Source organism: Puma concolor, chromosome B1 (genome assembly GCF_028749965.1).
Source record: "Puma concolor isolate L17-30 chromosome B1, mPumCon1.1.hap2, whole genome shotgun sequence".
In the NCBI taxonomy this organism is placed as follows: Eukaryota; Metazoa; Chordata; class Mammalia; order Carnivora; family Felidae; genus Puma; species Puma concolor.
Window position 1 is genome coordinate 31,282,027 of NC_141670.1, and position 20,965 is coordinate 31,302,991.

General features: G+C 41.9%; 2 protein-coding genes, 1 long non-coding RNA gene and 1 other non-coding gene across 6 annotated transcripts in view; 3 read left to right on the forward strand and 1 right to left on the reverse strand.

Annotated features, from left to right (window-relative positions):
- The first annotated feature begins 865 nt into the window (after window positions 1-865).
- Window positions 866-11,444, forward strand: MAK16 (MAK16 homolog). Its single transcript, XM_025933057.2, has 10 exons — window positions 866-1,001; window positions 3,715-3,764; window positions 3,857-3,966; window positions 4,069-4,133; window positions 4,325-4,476; window positions 5,683-5,737; window positions 9,001-9,075; window positions 9,776-9,880; window positions 10,595-10,660; window positions 10,827-11,444. Exons 1-10 carry the CDS (start codon window positions 987-989, stop codon window positions 11,019-11,021), a joined length of 888 nt encoding a protein of 295 aa, XP_025788842.1. The 5' UTR covers window positions 866-986; the 3' UTR covers window positions 11,022-11,444.
- On the reverse strand, window positions 9,666-20,323 carry TTI2 (TELO2 interacting protein 2). 3 transcript variants are annotated; one of them, XM_025933090.2, is made up of 8 exons: window positions 18,932-20,323; window positions 17,626-17,812; window positions 16,976-17,068; window positions 14,655-14,842; window positions 14,434-14,577; window positions 12,544-12,706; window positions 11,470-11,652; window positions 9,666-9,857 (listed from the first exon to the last, which is right to left on the reverse strand). In XM_025933090.2, exons 1-7 carry the CDS (start codon window positions 19,576-19,578, stop codon window positions 11,548-11,550), a joined length of 1,527 nt encoding a protein of 508 aa, XP_025788875.1. In that variant the 5' UTR covers window positions 19,579-20,323; the 3' UTR covers window positions 9,666-9,857; window positions 11,470-11,547. The 3 variants fall into 3 exon arrangements, with proteins under 3 accessions (XP_025788875.1, XP_025788876.1, XP_086559533.1); XM_025933091.2 differs by lacking the exon at window positions 16,976-17,068; XM_086703407.1 differs by lacking the exons at window positions 9,666-9,857; window positions 11,470-11,652 and adding an exon at window positions 11,774-11,893.
- On the forward strand, window positions 20,306-20,409 carry LOC112870087 (small nucleolar RNA U13). The gene has a single exon (XR_003224476.1). It is a non-coding gene; the product is annotated as a small nucleolar RNA U13 (small nucleolar RNA).
- The window catches only part of LOC147581543 (uncharacterized), a 63,211-nt gene continuing 62,608 nt past the window's right edge, over window positions 20,363-20,965 (forward strand). The window contains exon 1 of the long non-coding RNA XR_015250017.1: window positions 20,363-20,451. This is a non-coding gene — a long non-coding RNA (uncharacterized LOC147581543). The remainder of the gene's footprint in view (window positions 20,452-20,965) is intronic.

Here is a 20,965-nt window from a genome sequence, read left to right on the forward strand (position 1 = left end):
AGGCTACCTGACTTGCCCAAAGATGCTTAGTAAATAGCAATAGTTTTTTATAACCTAAGTTTGGTTCCCCAAACCTCTGCTAAATCAATGTTTTTCAATGGTGTGGCTCTAATTCGTAGTTCTCACCAGCATGAAGCAAAATTACATTACTTATGATATACTTAATTATTTTATACCGTGATATGCAAATTAATCGCCCATCCTTATTCTGAGACTGTGCCTTTGTTTACTCTTTGGGTGTTAAACTGAACATTCTTTTGAAAAATGGTGTGCGCTAATAAAGGTTTTCTTTTTCCCATTAAAATAAAAAGCGGGGGAAAGGTGTTAGTCCTCCGATTTTTTAAAAAAAATATTATCTAATCCATGAATTTCAAAGGTCAGGACCCAATTCCACACCAAACAAGAGAACAAGAGTGTCTGCGGGGTTAAGTGAGGGAGGAGTGAGCGCGGGAACCAGGGTGTCAGGTGAAGAAGGACAGAGTTTGAGCTCCCCAGCCTGGCGGAGAAGGAGTAAAGACAACGCAGCCCCGGCCTCCAGGCGCTATGGACCGGCGGGAGGCGGTCCGCGCTTTCCCGGGCGCACTCCGAGACCGAGGACGCCCGGCGGCCGGGGAGGGACAGCCAATCTCTAGGGGCAATCACAACCCGCGCTTTGGACCACGGCGCGCCCATGGACCTCGGCCTCTGCGCTCCAGGACTCGACCGACTCCTGCGCGGGGTGGCAAGGGCCTCCTAGCCGGGTTTACTGTCCCAGGGTGAGACCGGGAACAAGACCTACATGGCAGCGGGGGCGCACGGTGACGATCCGGACGTGGCGCAGGACTTGGAGATGCGCACGCAAGTTAGACCGCCAAGGGGCGCTGTGCAAGCCGGGGAAATCAGAATTCTCGCGATAGGTGAGACTAGGCTTTCCGGAAGTGATTTTCCGGAAGAAGCATGGTTGCCCCCCAGATTTGGCCGGGTTTGCACGCTGAGCTGCCGACGCTATGCAGTCAGATGATGTGAGTGTCCTGTTTCTCTGCCACCTGGGTTCTCCTGCTTTAGGGGGATCAGCAGCAACACTTAGCTGGCCCATTAGCTTCGTGTCGCTCCGGAACCGAGGCTGCCGGAACCCCGGTTTCCGAGCGTGGGGCTCTCACGTGTCTACCCGGGCTCTCGAGCGCTGCCTCAGCGGGGTGAAGAGGCCAGAACAGCGCCAGTCCATAGGGCTGGCTTATTCAGTCCCTGGTGCCCAGCAATGAAAGACTTTGCCTATGGTGTCTCTGGACGTGGGAGGCGCGGGTGGAGGTGAGGTTGGGGATGGTATAGCTAAGTTTAGACTTCAGATTTCCAGATCCCATTCTTCCGTGTTCACGTTCCTTTATAATCTTTTTTTTCCTGTGTTAGGATTTTCCTTACATTTTTTCATGGTCTGCCCACGCCATAATTTTTGGAAGCATCCTCCGTTCATTTAATTAGTCCTGGGAAATACAGAAGCGCTGTGTGCCAGGCAGTGTGGTAATTACTGGAGATTTAGTTTTTAATAAGCCAGACAAAAGACCTCTGCTTTTCTGGAGCACTCTGGTGGAGGAGACAGATGGTAAACAAGTGAACATATTTAAAACCATCGTACTGTGTAATAATACTGTGAAAAGAAGACCAAAGTTGATGAAGGAGAGAGTAATTAGGAGAGACCACTTCAGACAAAGCTGTGGTGGGAAGGTTTCTCTGAATAAAAGACATTTGAGCTGAGATCTAAAAGATGAGAATGAACCGTCATGGAGGGGCTGAGGGAAAAGCAAAATATCTGGGCAGTAGGAACAGTACAATACAAAGGTCTGGATATAAGAGAGAAGGACTGTATTAAAGAATATTGATGTGACCTGTGCTATAGGAATCCAGGGAAGAGAGAGAGATAATGAAGTTAGATATGTTCGCGGGACAAGATCATGTAGTGTCTTTTAGGGCTTTTAATGGGAAATGACATCTGACTTTTGTGAAAAGTTGTCTAGTTTTGTGATAGTCTTTTCAAGGAGAGAAAGCATAAGAGCAAGGAAACTAGAGCATGATGAAAATAGTTTCAACCCTGGTTGTAATGGTGGAGATGAAAAGAAGTGGATGCATTTGAGATCTGTATTATCAGTATAACCAAAAAGACTATGTGATGGATTCAATGATGAGGAAAAGGGAGAAATCAAAGGATTTCGAATAGTTCATTGGTGGTTTTATTTATGGAGATGGGGAAGGAACACAGTATTCTTTTAAGGGGTGTGGACATGTTAATGTGTATGAGGCCTTACAGGCTTCTAAGTGGAGATGTCAAGTAGGCAGTTAAATGTATATACAAGTCTGTAGCTCAGGTGAGAAGTCTGACCAGGAGATGACAACTTGGGAGTCATCAACTTACAGATGACATTTAAAGCCACGAGCCTGGGGCGTCTGGGTGGCTCAGTCGGGTAAGCGTCTGACTTCAGCTCAGGTCATGATCTCACAGTTTGTGAGTTCGAGCCCCTTGTCGGGCTCTATGCTGACAGCTCAGAGCCTGGAGCCTTCTTCGGATTCTGTGTCTCCCTCTCTCTCTCTGCCCCTCCCCCATTCACACTCTGTCTCTCTCTCCTTCAAAAACAAATATTAAAAAAAAATAATAAATAAAGCCACAAGCCAGAATGAACTCCTACTTTCCCAGTTTCATTTCCTCCTACCTGTTTCCTATCATCGCCTGCCAAACACACATCCTATAAAATTCCAAAAATGTTGTTGTTTGTTTACATTTCTTTATGTATTAGGCTTTAACTACTTTAGCTGCTTTAAAGCCTTTCCCAGTTCCTCAGGGCAGCCCACTTAAAGGCTCTTACAAACTTCTTTTGTGGCACTTAGACTAGTGCTTTGTGATGCTTTGTTTACATTTCTTTCTCCCTAAGTAGAGAGGTAAAACTGTTTAAGGACACTACCTTGCTTCATTCAACAAATACTTGAGTGCCTCCTGTGTGTCAGGTTTTAGGATTGTCAGTGCCTTACATAAATTAAGTATACCATCAATGCTGAATGAATAAAGAACACATTAGTTAATAGAGGATAGCAGTAGATGATTTTCTTTGCCCAGATGAGATGAAATTATGGTACATATATGCAACAATCTAGTTCTGTGCAGCCTTTTACAATGGGTAATGAACATATTAAGAAAGTCACAAAATTAGTATCTCATTTTTGTTAAAAATATACATATAGGCATACTGTTGCTGGAATGCATATATAGAAAAAATTCGAAAATATTTACAAAATTCTAATGAAGTTTTATCTGTGGGTGAAGGGGTTGTGGTTACTGATAATTTGTATTTTTTTTCCCTACAAGAATCTGCATAAAAAGAAAACAAATCAGACATTTTTAAAATATTTATTTATTTTGAGAGAAAGAGCAGGAGTAGAGGAGGGTGACACTGAGAGAGAATCCCAAGCAAGCTCTGTGACGTCAGCACAGCCTGTCTCGAGGCTTGAACTCACAAACCGTGAGAACATGACCTGAGCAGGTGGAATCCAGAGTCCAGTGCTTAACCAACTGAACCACCCTGGTGCCCCCACAGATCAAACTGTTTTACAAAGCATGTCTTCCTCCTCTCATTCCTCAAAGACTCCTTTGAGACCTCCTAAGTAAACCAGGGCACTGTGTTTTCCTGGGTTAATACTCCCACCTGTTGGGTCAGAGCAATTGAAATGTGTTCTTACCTTGTCTTGCAGGTTATCTGGGACACACTCGGAAACAAGCAATTTTGTTCTTTCAAAATAAGGTGAGTCTAGATTTGCAACTTGGGCAAAGATTCCTTCAGCTGTCCTCTTGTTAACCCCTCTTACAATTTTTGCTCTTTCCCTCTCATTGTAGAACCAAGACTCAGAGTTTTTGCAGAAATGAATACAGCCTGACTGGACTGTGTAATCGGTCATCTTGTCCCCTGGCAAACAGTCAGTATGCCACTATCAAAGAAGAGAAAGGTAACTCTTTAGTTTGAACTTCCATGAGAACTAGCCAACAGCTTTTAAAAGGATATTCTTTCGTCTCTCTGTAATATTAACGGTATTTACTTTACCTTGCAGGACAGTGCTACTTGTATATGAAGGTTATAGAACGAGCAGCTTTTCCTAGGCGGCTCTGGGAACGGGTAAGACTTAGGACATAAAATGACAGTGACCCTTGATCAATAACAAAACTGCCACATGCTTTTCTCTCTTCCTTGACCATAGCTACATTAAACTTTTGAAGCCAACCTCATTAGGCCCCTGGGTATCATAGCAGTGAAGGCCCACCTAATCATTTACCCTCACTCTTCAAGCTTTCTTTTTCTGTTTATAGGTCCGGCTTCATAAAAACTATGAGAGAGCACTGGAGCAAATAGATGAAAATCTAATTTACTGGCCCCGTTTCATTCGACACAAGTGTAAGCAGAGATTCACCAAGATCACCCAGTACCTAATTCGAATTAGAAAACTTACATTAAAGCGACAGTGAGTATTTAAATCATTCATCTATTATGTGTATTTTTTTTAAGTCTGTCTTTCCTTGGATCATTTTATGGAGAGACTCTTAAATGTCTAGTAATGGTTCTTACTAAATTCAATTTCAGGTAACCTTGTATGATATGCTACGAAGAAAGTTTACCTCTGATTAAAGTTGTGCCCTTTGATCTTTTTAAAAAACAGTGTGGGGGTCGGGGGGGCACCTGGGTAGTTCAGTTGGTTAAGCATCCGAATCTTGATTTCCACTCTGGTCATGATCTCTCGGTTTGTGGGATCAAGCCCCATGTCGGGCTGCATGCTGACAGGGCAGAGTCTGCTTGGGATTCTCTCTTTCTCCCTCTCTGTCTTTCCCCTGCTCGCACATACGTGTTCACTTGCGCTCTCTCTTTCAAAATAAATAAAAATAAACTTAAACAAAAATAAAAAACAATATAGTAGAACTTGATGATCTCCTCCCTGTCTGAAAATCAGCTTCAGGAAATTGTATAACTCCTTGACACAATCATAAAATTAGGGATTTAACAATGACCTAAAAAATGGGGATAAATAAGAATGTCAGAACTTTACTCTGGGTTCACCAAAAATTAATTTTAAAAAGTGATATGAAATCCATGGAATTAATTGGATATCTTACTAAGGAGTGCTACGTCCTAATACTTTTTCGTTGTGACCTGCAGAGAAAGCTAAAGGTGACAGTCTTCTACAGACAGTTTTTTTATGTTTGTTTTTGAGAGAGAGCATGTGAGAGTTGGGGGTCGAGGGGGGGAGCAGAGAGAGGGGCAGGGGACAGAAGACCCGGAGCAGGCCCTGCACTGACAGTAGTGAGCCCCATGCGGGGCTTGAACTCACAGGAGATTGTGACCCGAGTCAAAGTGAGACACTTACCCGACTGAGCCACCCAAGCATCCCTACAGAAAATTATTTTAGTTAACTGAAGCATTAATCGTGAAGCATGGTGAGTGCCCTCAGAAGTCTCAGAATGCTCAAAGAAAACAAAAAGTAAAATAAGCATAAAAATATGTGTAAAAATGTGTGACTTGTAGTATTAACTACTTAGGGAATTACAGGTATATAATGTTAGCTATATTGAGCTGAGCCCTACAAAATCAACTCCATTCCTATTTTCTCATTTTTTTAAAGGAACACACAAAACATGCCCTTGGGTTTTCTGATAATGTGTTTTATTTTCCATAGGAGGAAGCTTGTTCCCTTGAGTAAGAAGGTGGAGCGGAGGGAAAAAAGAAGAGAGGTAACTTACCCTTCTTGTATTCATAGCTTCTGTATCTCATTGAGGGTAGGACTCTATAGGTAGGGATCATGAGAAAGATTCAGTCACCATTTCCTGTGAACTGTTTGGGCCTTGGGTAGTGGTTCGCTAATAGATAACAGTATTAGTTGCATAAGATATTGGATATTCGTATTTTAAGATTATGATTTTCAGGGCAGGTTAAAATAAGGGTTCTTGGAGATACATTTAATGGAGAACAGAGAAGTACCTTGTCTGAGATTCTTGAAGTTAAGTATTTTAGAAATCAGAATTTTGGGGGACACCTGGGTGGCTCAGTCAGGTAAGTGTCCAACTTTGGCTCTGGTCATAATCTTGAGGTCTGTGAGTTCGAGCCCTGCATCAGGCTCTGTGCTGACAGCTTGGAGCCTGGAGCCCACTTCAGGTTCTGTGTCTCCCTCTCTGCCCCTCCCCTGCTCACATTCTGTCTCTCTCTCTCAAAAGCAAACATTAAAAGAGAGAGAAATCAGAATTTTGGTATGTTGTTAATCTTATACATTGCATACTACTCAAAGCAGGGTTTGAGCATTCTTTTTTCTTTTTTTCTCCATGGTAAATGTACTCTCCAATTCCTATTCCCTCTTTCCCCCATTCCCCCCAACCCACCTCCCCTCTGGTAACCATCAGTTTTGTATAGTTAAGGATCTGTTTGTCTTTTTTTTTTTTCCTTGTTTGTTTTGTTTCTTAAATACCACTTTCTCTTTATCCATTCATCAATCGACGTACACTTGGGCTGCTCCCATATTTTGGCTATTGTTAATAATGCTGGCATAAACAGAAGGGTGTGTGTAACCCTTTGAATTACTGTTTTCGTTTTTTGGGGTAAATACCCAGTAGTGCATTGCCTGCATTGTAGTGTAGTTCCGTTTTTAACTTTTTGAGGGCTCTCCCATACTGTTTCCTACAACAGCTACACCAGTTTGCATTCCCACCGATGGTGCAAAAGGGTTTCTTTTTCTCCACATCCTCACCAACACTTGATGTTTCTTGTGTTTTTGATTTTAGCCATTCTGACAGGTGTGAGGTGATACCTCATTGTGGTTTTGATTTGCATTTCCCTGATGAGTGATGTTGAGCATCTTTTCACGTGTCTTTTGGCCAGCTGGTATCTTTGATGAAATGTCTGTTCATGTCTTCTGCCCATTTTTATTTTTTTTAAAGTTTATTTTGAGAGAGAGTGAGTGTGTGTGTGTGTGTGCTCGCATGCAAGTTGGGGGGAGGGGCAGAGGGAGAGAGAGAGAGAATCCCGAGGGGGCTCCGCACTGCCAGTGCAGAGCCCAATGCTGGGCTCAAACCCACGAACCATGAGATCATGACCTGAGCTGAAGTCGGACACGGAACCAACTGAGCCATCCAGGTGCCCCTGCCCATTTTTAAATTGGATTGTTTTTGGGTATTGAGTAGTATCAGTTCTTTATATACTAACCCTTTATCAGATATGTCATTGGCAGATATTTTCTGCCATTGAGTAGGTTGCATTTTAGTTTTGTTGATTGTTTCCTTCGCTGTACAGAAATATTTTATTTTAATGTAATCTCAATAATTTATTTTTGCATGTATTTGTCTGCCTCAGGAGACATATCTAGAAAAATGTTGCTATGGCCAATGTCAGAGATTACCACCTGTTCTCTCTTCAAGGATTTTTATGGTTTGGGTCTCATATTTAGGTCTTTAATCCATTTTGAGTTTATTTTTGTGTGTATGGTGAAAGGAAGGGGTCCAATTTCATTCTTTTGCCTGTGGCTCTCCGGTTTTCCCAACAGTGTTATTGAAGAGACTTTTTCCTGTTGAATATTTTAATTCTCCTTTGTCAAAGATTAATTGGTGATATAATTGTAAACTTTTTTCTGGGTTTTCTGTTTTATTCCACTGATTTATGTGTCTATTTTTTTTTTATTATTTTTTTTAACGTTTATTTATTTTTGAGACAGAGAGAGACAGAGCATGAACGGGGGAGGGGCAGAGAGAGAGGGAGACACAGAATCTGAAGCAGGCTCCAGGCTCTGAGCCATCAGCCCAGAGCCCGACGCAGGGCTCGAACTCACGGACCGCGAGATCGTGACCTGAGTCGAAGTCGGATGCTTAACCGACTGAGCCACCCAGGCTCCCCTTATGTGTCTATTTTTATGCCAGTACCATACTGTTTTAATTACTACTGCTTGGTAATATAACTTGAAATCTGGAATTGTGATACCTTCAGTTTTTTCTTGTTCAACATTGCTTTGCCTGTTCAGGGTCTTCTGTGGTTTTACTATTTGTTCTAGTTCTGTGAAAAATGCTATTGGTATTTTGATAGAAATTGCATTAAATGTGTAGATTGCTTTGGTGTATGGACATTTGAACAAGATTTGCTCTTCCAGCCCCATGAGTCTTTCCATTTTTTTGCATCATCTTGAATTTCTGTTATCAGTGTTTTATAGTTTTCAGAACACAGGTCTTTCATCTCTTTGGTTAAGTTTATTCCTAGATATTTTATCATTTTTGATGTAATTGTAAATGAGATGGTTTTCTTAATTTTACTTTCTGCCGCTTCATTGTTAGTGTATAGGAATGCAACAGATTTCTGTACATTGATTTTGTATCCTGTGACTTTACCGAATTCATTGATCAGTTCTAGTTGTTTTTTGGTGGAGCCTTCAGGGTTTTCTATATATACAGTGTCATGTCATTTGCATATAATGAGAATTTTACTTCTTCCTTACCAATTTGGTTGCCTTTTCTTTCTGTTGTCTGATGGCTGTGGCTAGGACTTCTAGTACTATATTGAATAAAAGTGGTGAGAGTGGACATCCTTGCCTTGTTCCTGACCTTACGGGAAAAGCTCTGTTTTTCCCCATTGATGATGATGTTGGCTGTGTGTTTTTCAAATAAGGCCTTTATTATGTTATGTTCCCTCTAGACCTAGTTTGCAGAGGGTTTTTATCACGAATGGTTGCTGTACTTTGTCAAATGCTTTTTCTGCATCTATTGAAATGATAATATGGTTTTTATCGTTTCTCCTAATGATACGTATGTATCATGTTATTTTGTGAATGTGGAACCACTCTTGCATCCTGGGAATAAATCCCACTTGATCGTGGTATGTGATTTTTTTTTTAATGCAAGAGGGGAAAAAAGTGATTTTTTTTTTTTTTGAAATAAAATTTTTTTTTTTTTTTTTTACTTCTACAGGCTGAAATATGAGTACTAAGGAAGTAAATGGGTTTACTCAAATTTTTCTGTTACAGGAAAAGGCATTAATAGCTGCTCAGCTGGACAATGCCATTGAAAAGGAATTGCTGGAGCGACTGAAACAAGATACGGTGAGAAAGCTAGGAAGTTTGGGATATAAATTTCACTTTTTAGACAGTAACATCATGCTAGGAAATAGTGGGAAGTGTGTTTTACTTTCAAAGATGCTAGAAAGATCTTCACCTTGATTTTGTTCCTGGAATAGAACAAATATACAGGCCTTGGCTTCCCCGTCTTAGTTCGTGAACATGAACACGAAAGGTGCCCTGGTTACCCTTGATGTTCCATCCAGCAAAGAGACCTTTCCCTTTGCACCATACTGTGAACTCCTGTTCCTGACGCAACGGTCTCAGAGCTCTAGATAAGAAAAGGCATGCAGTTCTGATCCTCCTGCTTATTACCCTAGTCTAAGGTTCTTTAAAAGGAGTTAAATCTTCTTAAAAATTAGTGTCATTTATGAGACAAAACGGATAGAACTTATTTTTCCCGTATTATTTCCTGTCAGCACATTTACATTTATTCCAACCCACTGATTTTATAAACTACTAAGTTTATAGTGTTTGGTATTAACCACTGATTACTTAAATGTCAGAAATGGGCTTGTAAAGACACTGTTGGCTCTAGGCTTGAAATTAATATAGAAAAATTATTATCCATCACATTAAGTATTCTCATTTAATCACTGAGGAGAAAACAGTATGTCATCGGACAGTGGACTTCAAGTGCAAAATCCAGATGTTGTTAAAGCCAGTCTGTATTTATGTTCTTCAGTATGGCGACATCTACAACTTCCCCATTCATGCCTTCGACAAGGCCCTGGAACAGCAGGAAGCAGAGAGTGACTCTTCAGATGCTGAGGAAAAAGATGATGAAGAAGTAAGCCTTGTTTGTTCGTTTGTGCTTCCTAAAGCAGTAACCTGTAGACCTAGATCTCTTTATATGTACTTGAGTGACAGAAGAGCATTTTTACTCCCCTACCCAAAAATAATTATTTGGTCCTTTTTTTTCTATCATGAGATTAATTTTAGTTCAGTCAACAGACTATTAACACGTTGGATTTTAATCTTATTTATTGGCATTCTGAGATTTTTCTTGCAAGGGGACAAATGAAGAATCCTCATCAGCTGACAGAATATACCATTCAGGAACCTGAAATTTATACAGGATTTAATTTCACTATTAATATAGGGGAGGTACTTGAGTGATAGTCTTTTAGAAAAAGGCCAGATTTAGCAGGTGATTGCTAATCACATGGTGCGCTCATACAGGCACATAGGTGTACTTTTCCTAGTAGTGACCCTTTTTTGATATTTGAAATTAATAGATTTAAGTGTTTGTAAAGCCTTTCTAATGTACTTTTTTTTTTTAGCAAATTAAAATGATCTAATGATTTATATTAGGCATGAGAATGGATATCCCTAAAATGTTTTAATTCAGAAGTATTAAACTTGGAAATAGATTTTGGTTGGGACTAAGTAAGTAGACTATGATTCTGTTTGTTACTGTTGCACTTATCAAAGAATAGAATTAGATGTGTGAGCTGAATTTTCATTCTGTATTTTCAACTTAACAGTTATGTTTTTGTTTTAGGATGTGGGAAAGAGAGAGTTTGTGGAAGATGATGAGGTGGATGAGAGTGACATAAGTGATTTTGAGGTGAGATTTATGGGCAAAAAATTGACCTATGACCTTCAGAGAACAGAACGTTTCTGAACACATACAGAGGCAGATAAATTGCCTAGTTCTAAATTGAGAGGACGATGAAAGGAGTTTGGGAGATGCATCTAGCATTTTCTCTCTTTTTTTCCTCTCTCCATATCAGGATATGGATAAGCTGGATGCCAGTAGTGATGAAGATCAGGATGATAAATCCTCCAGTGACGAAGAAGAAAAGGCCCTTGATGCCACACATAAAGGCAAAACACCCTTGAAAGGACCTTTGCGGAGGAAACGAGCCTACGTAGAGATAGAGTATGAGCAGGAGACAGAGCCTGTGGCCAAGGCCAAAACCACATGACTTCCCTTCAGACATCTGCAACAGGACTGAACATTTTCAGTATCCTCCTTTCTTTTACCTTAACCATGTATATACCTCCAGGTTTTGCTCTTTCATACAGTATTTCACACAATATTTGTGTCTTTAATATTTATGCTGCTTCTGTGGGGCAAGGAAATCTGGGAGTGGAGAAAGCCTTAAGTTGTGAACAGAGTATTTTTATAGTGTTGGCATATGTTTTGAAGTAACAGCTTGAGCCCAAGAAGCTTAACAGATGAATCTGTGGGTGTAAATATTTCTAAATTTTAAATGCTACCCACCTGTTTTCCTTGGTATCCTTCTCCCCCACCCCCCCTCAACTTTATTTAGAAATGTTCAGATTTCAGTTTTTTCTTGTTCTCCTTTCCCTACTTCTGTGGGAATAAAAGAAGGAAAAAGAACTAAGTTACACTGTTGAGTGTAAAAATACCTTTTTTCTTAAATGATTCCATGTATACCGTTGGAACAAGAAGAAAAGTCTTCCTGTTTTAGGAAAATAAGACAAATCTTAAGTTCCATCGTAGGGCGTGCCTTCAGAAACCTGCCGGACTTTTCTGATACAGTTCACCACCTTGCTGTCTTCACAGCTTTGGAGAATTTTGACCAGGAGACCCTGAAATATGAAACCAAACAGGCTTTTTCTTTTTAATTGATACTTCTGTTCCTTTTACCTTGGTTCTTGTTTCTTGGTACCATATTCAAAGAAAGAAAGAATGGATGAGACTAGGGAACAGTTCATGGAACAGGTGTAATTTTAAAAGCTGTGTTGGCATGTGGGCAGATGTCCTGATGGCTCAGGAAGCAGCAGACTGATCCCAGCCGATGCAAATTAGATTAGATCCAGGACTTGAAAACTGCCAGAGATTAAAGAGCCAATACGAAGTAATTTGAATGAACTGATAACACAACAAACAATACTCTATGAATATTGTTAGGATATGAATTTTTTTCATTTTGCTTTATAACCTGAAGATTTCTAAGTGGGATAAGAAATGAGGCAATAGTTTATAAATATATGTAAATATACACACAGCCATTTTATGCTTTGGCTATGACAAGTTAACTTTTGTGGCATGTGAAACTAAAGAATTCCGATGTGGAAAAGTAAGGATAAATAAAAATACAGGTGCCCTGGAAAAACTGGAAACATTTCTGGGATCTGAATTATTCTATATTATTACTTCTTGGTGGCTTATAGCTCATTATTTCATCCTTAAAAAAAAAAAATCAGATATAACAGAACTTAAATTTTAAGAACTCTTAGTCTTTTGCCCATTGTCTATCCTCACCCCAGAGACATCTCCTGAGCCTCTTGCCTTCTGGCCTAAATACCTCTGAATAGCTTTAAAAGCTGAATAAGTTAATCCGCCTTTATTGAAGGTTAGAGGGCTCCCAGGTGAAAACCTGAACCATGCATGTTCATTTACAGACTTGGTCAGGCATGTGAACAGTAAATTATAATCAATCATAGGAGCTTCCTAAGGACCAGGTTGCAGACTCTTACCTTCACTTGTCCTTGACAACAGTGGTCCAGGAGAATCAGGCAATCTGTGGCCTCTTCTAACAAGGCGCTCTTAACAGGCTCAGGTGTAAGGTTTGGATCCCTTGCTACATCACAGATCAGTTTCAAGAGAGCCTTCAATAAGACCACACGTCTACAGGAAACTCTGGAATCAGGAAGAAAAAAGTCACATTCATACTCTAAAATCAGGATATTAAAACTGAGACTTCCAAGGCCGTCTAAGTTGTAAAGCCCTCATTTCCTAAATGAAGGAACTGAAGTTAAATGACTTAGGAGACCAGGGAGCTGGAAGCAGAACTAGAGACCAGACGCCAGATTTCTGAACTCATTTTGAGCCCTTTTTTCTGCAGCATGGCTCCAATACACATACTCTGGCCTGCCAAGCCAGAAGCTTGGTTCTACTGTAAGGAAATCGCCCCACCTGGAAAGTGAGAAGTGGGATCTCCCCTTACCAGGGGCTTTTACTTTGGGCCAGAGAACAGGAGATGGCCCACAGTCCTTTAACTTATACAGTCATAGGCCTGGAAATTTAAAATGAAGTGAAATATGCTTGGCTTCTGGGACCTAACTGTAATTAGAATTTTCTGTTATTTAATTCCAGATCCTAGCTTTTACCCTCAGTTAAGCCCAGCCCATTTAACTTCAACTTCTTAGCTTTTTTGAAAGTTTTTATTTTGATGAAAAAAAGTTCTAGAAAAGGACAGTGGTGATGGTTGTACAAAATCGTGAAGGTACTTAATGCCACTGAATCCATTTTAAATGGCAAACTGTATGTAGTTTTTCTTACAATAAAAAAACAAAACAAAAAAACCTTAAAAGCCTTAATGGAAGCTGAACAATAATGGAACTTGTAGTGCAAAAATATGCACAGTAAACCATATCTCTGGACAGAAATGTGACTGGGAGAATAAAAGTTTACATCCCTTGATCTAGTAAGTACTTAACGATTTCCTATACTGTTTGCTGCTCAGTCCTCCACCTATCGTCAACATAAAACCTGCTGTTTCCCACTCCCCAGCGCCCCCTCGTGCCATACAGGGCACTGATTTTCTCACCTTCCTACTTGGGCTTGCCAATCCTGACTTGGAAGCTTAGTCTCTGCTCTTTAAAGGCCTGCCAATGTTAACTGGATTCAATTTCTTTCATCCATCTATTCAGTCTATTTTAGTCTATTCCTTCTTCAAATATTTGTGTATTTAAGAACCAGGTACTGGTTAAACTTTCATGTACTCAATATACCAAAGTTAGTGGTGTTACAGTTCAGTGGAGGAGAAAGACTGTAAGTAAACCAAGGCAGTCCAGTTCCAGATGTAACTAAGGGAAAAGGTTGGATACATCCTAAGGAAATGAGAGTACTGTGGTTCAGAACAGATAAAGATGTTAGAGCACTGGACTCCAGCTGAATTAAACTTTGTTGATGCAAGAAAGTATTTTGCTGACTTAACATGTTTCCCTTCCACTTTATTGTTCCTGACACCACCTCAAGCCAGAGTTGGAATGCTTTCTAAGCAATGATATTCTCAGTATTCTCCTGGTCACTGCTCCACACATGTTCAGTAATGAGCTATGAAGTTCTCTGTTCTCAATTAGATTTCAAAAACCTTAGGGTGAACAAAGTTAAGCATGTCTATTACAGCACTTCTAAGTGGACTCTGAAATTCTAATATGCATTATAAATTGAGGGATATACACCTGAAGTAACAATGGGTGTATTTTATCTTTTCAATGCAACTTCAGTTCAAAATTCAATAGCAATGTAAAAACAGGCCTGTCCTTAATACTTTGTACTGAAAGTATACCTGGACAGGTTCTGAAGTGAAAACTGGCTGAGTTTTGTCCCTCTTGGCCCACCTCCCTGCTTGGCTGTTTTACCTGGGCCAAGTGTACTGCATGAGAAGTTTTAAGGTTTCCAGTGTCTTCAGTCTAGCCTCCTCCTCTGGCCCATCGTAAACCTCCAGGTAGCCGATGATGACTCGCTCCAGCCTCTTCAAGTGCCGGACAGTTAGGATCCCCAACCTGAAAAGGGAAGAGAAGATGTGGCACCACAGAGATGAACTTGAGGGGTGCGGCCAGACCAGCAGCCGGGCACTCGCCTCTTCACAAACGCTGGCAGGTTTCTTGCATAGGTCCTGCGTAAGAGAAGGCGGTGCTCTGGCTCCATGTGGGTCAGGATCAACTGCAGCACCTCGTCACAGTGTGTGGTGGGTCGAGCCCCACCTCCCTTCCAGTGCAGGCCTTTCTCCAGGACGGGGAATAAGTCCAGCAGACAGGAGAGCACAGCCTAGGAGGAAGTAACAGAAAAGAAGTGTTCGTTCATTTGCATTCACTGACTCGTCTAGCACCCTTATTAATCTGTCCGTGGGGTCCACATTATAGAATTCTGAAAGATACTAGTAAAAACACAGGAAGTGTATATTATTTTTAATGTTTTTTTTTTGAGAGAGCGCATGAGTGGGGGAGGGCAGAGAGAGAGGGGCAGAATCCCAAGCAGGCTCTGTGCTATCAGTGCAGAGCCCAACATGGGCTTGGAACTCCCAAATCGTGAAATCATGACCTGAGCCAAAATCAAAAGTCAGATGCTTAACTGACCGAGCCACCCAGGCACCCCAAGTGTATGTTACTTTATATTCTTTTTTTTTTTTTTTTTTTTAGTGTATATTTTTGAGAGAGAGAGTATAAGCAGGGGAGGCGCAGAGGGAAAGAGACAGAATCTGAAGCAGGCTGCAGGCTCTGAGCTGTTGGCACAGAGCTCGATGTGGGGCTTGAACTCATGAACTAAGATCACAAGCTGAGCCAAGTTGGACACTTAACCAACTGAGCCACCCAGGCACCCCTTACTTTATATTTTCAAATTTGTCTTATGTTATCTCCAAACAAGTTAACATCTACTCAAGACTGTTCTTTGCTAAGCTATGAAATGGGACTTCATGAGCACACCTGGGACTAACCCAAATTAATTTTTTTTTCATGTTTATTTATTTTGAGAGAGCCTGAGGAGGGGAGGGTTAGAGAGAGAGCAAGAGAGAATCCCGAACTGTGAGATCATGACCTGAGCCGAAATCAAGAGCTGGACGCCCAACTGACTGAGCCACCCAGGCGCCCCAGACTTTAACTCAAATTTTAGGAGTCTAAGTCCATTGCCATTAAATAAGTTTAAGCAGTAGTTATACATACTTACAGTAAAACCACTCCTGAACAGAATCTAAGATGGTCCTCATCTGTGTCCAGTTTGACCTACCCTATCTGAAGTTTCAGTGTCAAGGCACTCCCTTCTAGCTCTCCTGAGATTTTTGGTTTTTCTATGAGTTTTGTTTTGTTTTTAAACCACCATCTAAAGAGCCCTAAACTTTTTGGCTCTTAGTACCTGGATCCTCAATTTAATACCTAAATTAATATTTAAAATGAAAGGTGGCAGGGGGACAAGGGAAGGGAGGGCAGGCACAAAAAAGGTTATTTCCACCTCTGATTTTATATAACTTCTTTTCTCTGTCTTCAGAATGTTCTCCCATCCTAAGAAAGTTCTATTCATCCATCAAATATCATCTCCTTCCCAAATCCTAAAACCATCCCAACACCACCAAACCTGGTTAACTGCCTTTTGCTGGACATGTGCTGCCCTTTATACAAATGTCTTTTAATAGATTTATCACTCTGCACTGTAGACATGTAAAAATACTCATTTATTTACATGTCTTTCCAAAGGGTTTCTTTTTAATTTTTTTTTAATGTTTATTTTTGACAGAGAGAGGCAGAGCGTGAGTGGGGGAGGGGCAGAAAGAGAGGGAGACACAGAATCGAAGCAGGCTCTAGGCTCTGAGCTGTCAGCACAGAGCCCGACGCGGGGCTCGAACTCATAGACCGCGAGATCATGACCTGAGCCGAAGTCGGTCGCTCAACCGACTGAGCCACCCAGGCGCCCCTCAAAGGGTTTCTTAAAGCCAGAAAGGCTTTAAGATTCATTGATTTGATTCATTCATTCTTGGAACGGACAATGGTTACTAGCACACAGTAGGTGTTTAATGTGTATTGGATGAAAGAATGGCACTGGAACATCTAACCTACAAGTTAGAGTTTCAACTGTGAGTTCATAGAGAGGAGCAGAGAAGAACACTTAAGATTAGTAAAACAGAACTTTTCACACATAAAGCCACCCTCAAATAATGTGTAATTGACCCAGATGAAGATAAAACACTGGCTTTTCTGTGGAGACTCAGCAATGTGGATGACTGCTCAGTATTGAGACATTTTCACGAGTCATTTGCTACCTCTTTATTTTCAAGTTGGCCCTGACTTAGTTATCATCCTCATTTTCCAAGAGAGGAAAAGGGCTCAACTATTCTTATTCGCACAATGCCACCTTCTACTCAAATTTGAGAACTGAGACTCACAGCCAATAAACAAATCGTAGGGTTACCTGGATGAGGCGGTACTCCGGTGTGTACAGGTGGTTGAAAAGGGCGTGGTACAGGACCTGGGCTCTGTTATACTGGAGCAAATCAGCAGCTGGCTGCAAGCAAATTACCCCGTTAAAAGCTTCCCAACGGTGCCAAACCATGGATGATTTTCGAACTTGAATTACGGGTACGTAGGGTCTATTACACCAAAGGATTCATAATAGCACTCTCGGCAAAGTGGTGCAGCGGAAGGGTGCTGGGCCCAGAACAGCACCCTCTACTTCTGTGTATACTTTTTTAAAAGCTCCACAACACATAGTTAAGAGGGGAAAAAAAAAAAAAGTTTCCTTGAGTAACTTGCGCATTTGGGCGCAATCCCTTTCAGTTTCCCATTCTTTTGCACCTTGAAAGTCAACTGTTAATTACTCAAGGTCTGGTTATTCATTTTGACACGCGTGAGCATGGCCCAGGTGTCTTCCACATATTACCTACGAGACACAATCTACTAGGCTGGCAGAAGGAAAATATAAAGAAAAAATATAAAGAAGTGATTTTTTTCACGTAACGGCATTAATGGAAAGTTAATAGGAAATATGAAAAGGCAAGAATAGTGATATCATGACTCAGTCTGTCCCATCAACACAGATGACAAAGTGCAGAGGTCGCTCACCACATTAAGCACGATGTGATGGAGGCAGTGGACACCCAGTATTTTGTTCTCTGTTTGATAGTCATCCGAGATGAGCAGCGATGGGGGAAGTATCCTCTCCAGATGTTGGTTCAGCCAGGGTCGAGAGACCTGCTGCAGAGTCCATGAGAAAACATGTTTTGTGGCAGGGTTATTCTTCCAGGATTCTCTATATGGAAATGTGAAACCACAGGAAGTAAAGTGATACAGTGTTAGCTAGCAAAAAAAAAAAAAAAAAAATTAAACTCTTCAAGCTAAATAAAGCATTATCTTGCCCTTGAAAAAAATACATACCCCATAAGATATCTCTTGATGTTACGCATACTAAATCAAAATAACTTACACTAAATACATTTAATAATCACCCAGGGCTCTGGGTCTAAAGCTAATCCAATGAGAAGGATCCATTTATAACCAACAGCTTGTAAAGAATCTGTGGGTGGTTACAGAGGAGACGTGCTGACACGGGAGAGAAGTAAAGGAAATGTCTTCAAGCATCACTATAATTATTGTAAGGGAGTAAATGAGTCAATATTTGAACAGCAATTTACAACTTATAAAGTGGGTTTACACACTTTACTCAACTAACCTTCAAAATAACTCTATAATAGATAATATTATCTTTATATTACAAAACAATGAAACAGGTTCAGAGAAGCCCTCTGACCTGGTTCTACTCAGAAGCAATAAAAAGAAGTACCAGTCTACCTCCAAGCCAAGCCTTTGAACTCCAAGTTCCTGGTAAGTGAGAGTTATGTACACATTTTTTCTCTCATCACTCTGGTGTTACAAATACTAACAAAATAGCAGGTAGAACTGACAGAAAATACTTTAGCTAACAGCAATCTATAGGGTGTTTTTCATCCCAAACACTGCTTCCATATCTAATAACCATCCTTATCTAATAACTGTTGATGAGTTTCAAGATCCCCGAGTTTAAGTTCAAACCACTTAAGTTTAAATCCTCTCCAAATCCCATTCTCACCTAACTGAAGAAAGTTCAGTATAAATAATTTGGACAGAACTTCCAATGCCAAGGGCAGTTGTCAGGAGGATGGCAAAGAGCACTAGAAAATGGGGAGTCTGAAGACCGGGGCTCTAATGTAGAATTTGCCAATGTCTAATGTCATTTATAGCAAATCACAACCTTTCTGGGCCTTAAGAAATCTCCTATTACAACACCTTTGTCTTACTGATGAAGAAACTCAAGTTTCTTTGAGCTCTATCTAACATTCTAAAACGTTAGGGTGAAGCTCAAGTAAGTAGCTCTCTCAACAAGAATACTCACTTATTCAAATCGGGTTTAAGAAGTTCCATTATTAAAATAAATCTCCCTTTCTCATCTTCATTTTCTCCGTGCAGAAATCCTGCCACAGAACCACACTCAGTAACTTGAAGGAGTAAGGCGAGCACCTCTCCAGCAACGTCATGGGATCTTGGGCTGGTCCATGGTTGCTCCAAGCTGTGTGTGACCGCAAAAATATAGATGGGTCCTGCCAAGTCACTTAGGCCTGTCTTCCACTTAGGGCAAACCAAGGAATTCTTGGCCGCCTCAAATTTCCCCAAGAGTTTAAGAAATACTAAGCCAACTGCTGCCGCTTTCTCGGCCACTTCAGAGTAACCATGACCTCTACCTTCCTGCTCCTTGGGTGGGGCTGCATACTTCTCCAGGGCTTTTGCCACCTGCCCCAGCATTTCGGGCATTCCGTGGAGCGATGTGCCACTCCCCTCAAAAAACTGATCGCGTTCTGTGGCTTCTATGAGAGCACCGAGGTCCTGAACTGCTGCACTTTTGCCCTTGCCCCGTCGGGACTCCTGGCTGGTAAGACGGTGCAAAATCTGGGAGAAGGACTGTCCAAGGGCCGAGGAAGGCCACTCTCCCGGCAAGGAAGTGCCTTCCCGCGATGGGGATTCCCGAGAGCGGTCATGCTCCATTTCTCGGACTGCGGCAGTGATGAGCTTGTCTCCCCCAGAGAACCAAGATGGAGGCAAGATGGGGGGGGGGGGGGGGGTCTGCTAGAGAAAGATCACTCGGATGCTGGAATTCTCCCGAAGAAAACAACTAAAGCCAAATAAAACGGCAAGACGTCCGCGGGACGGAGGACCAAGAGTCTAACCAGCATAATAAAAGTAAAGTCTGTAGAGGAAAAGGTGCAGGAAAGGGAAAGGAGCCTCTCTGGGAGTAAGAGAATCTCAGACTCCCAACGGATGATTAAAAACAAAAACAAAACCCTAAGAGTGTAAGAAATAACCCCCTAAGGTATGAGCAGAACACCTCCGCGGGCACCTCCAGACCTTCCCGCACGCCCTGTGCTCATCAGGATCCGGACGTAGCTATCCTCGCTGCCGCAAAGCACAAAGCTAGCTTCCGCTGATATTGAGGCAACACTTCGTCATTTCACGACCTACTGTCGTAAAGCAACAGAGAATCGGGTTCCAGAAAAGGTGGCGTTTGGGCGAAAAATTTGCATAGATAGATCCCCTTGCTAATTTTGTTTCTGTTTCCATCTAGTAAGGTAGGAACAAAAGAAGAACATCGATAATGTCTTAAAAGTGTACAGGATTTTACGGTTGAGACTGAGTGTATGAGTACTATGTATGTCACCCTTTCTGTAAAGTCAGTGGGACATCCTCGGGACTCCTTAACAGGAAACGCGCGCCGATCCTTTTGTAGTTCATAAGCGTGATGATTGGGTGTTCACGCCGTTGTGTGACATGTGCCACCCTTAAACCTTGTTACGACCCTGGCACATTACCCGTCTGACGTGAACTTTGGAGGATCCTTTAACTCTTCCAGTGATGCGAAAAGTTAGTGTCCTTTATATCCATCGGTATTTTGCTTGCAGGTTGTCACGCTGATTTTTCCAGTTGGGATTCGAGCACTAGCTTTCTAGTTCTATACGAGATGTTAGTAGCCGGGAGCCGGCGATTTTAAATGGCTACCCGTGGGTTGCGAGGAGTCAGTTGCCAGTGTCCAGCGAGAATGGACTTCTGAAGTCTGACCACCCCCACCCCGACGCGGGGGGCCTTCCGGCAAAATGGGTGGTTCGGGCGGCGCGGTGGCGCCGGGGGCCGGTTCTCGAGTGTGAGCCCCCTGCGCTGCGGTGTGGCCCCGCGCAGTACTGGGCTCTGGGCGGCAGGCGGCGCCTCTCGAGTGTGAGCGCCCTGTGCTGCGGTGTGGCCGCGCGCAGTACTGGGTCTGGGCGGCAGGCGGCGCCGGGAGCGAGCCAGCGGGCTCGACAATCTGCAGGTTCGAGCAGGGGGCCCACAGCCACCTAGCGGTCATTGGTTCGGTTTAGACAGGCGGGGCGGGTTGGACAAC

What these genes read in the sequence shown, in the direction of transcription:
- MAK16 (XM_025933057.2), top strand. An exon ending in AAACTTACATTAAAGCGACA is followed by an intron (nt 4,477 to 5,682) that starts GTGAGTATTTAA and finishes TATTTTCCATAG; the next exon opens with GAGGAAGCTTGTTCCCTTGA. An exon ending in GTGACATAAGTGATTTTGAG is followed by an intron (nt 10,661 to 10,826) that starts GTGAGATTTATG and finishes TCTCCATATCAG; the next exon opens with GATATGGATAAGCTGGATGC.
- TTI2 (XM_025933090.2), bottom strand. Translation starts at nt 19,578, where the DNA reads ATGGAGCATGACCGCTCTCGGGAATCCCCATCGCGGGAAGGCACTTCC. An exon ending in CGGAGTACCGCCTCATCCAG is followed by an intron (nt 14,843 to 16,975) that starts GTAACCCTACGA and finishes ACTTCCTCCTAG; the next exon opens with GCTGTGCTCTCCTGTCTGCT. An exon ending in GTTGTCAAGGACAAGTGAAG is followed by an intron (nt 11,653 to 12,543) that starts GTAAGAGTCTGC and finishes TTCATATTTCAG; the next exon opens with GGTCTCCTGGTCAAAATTCT.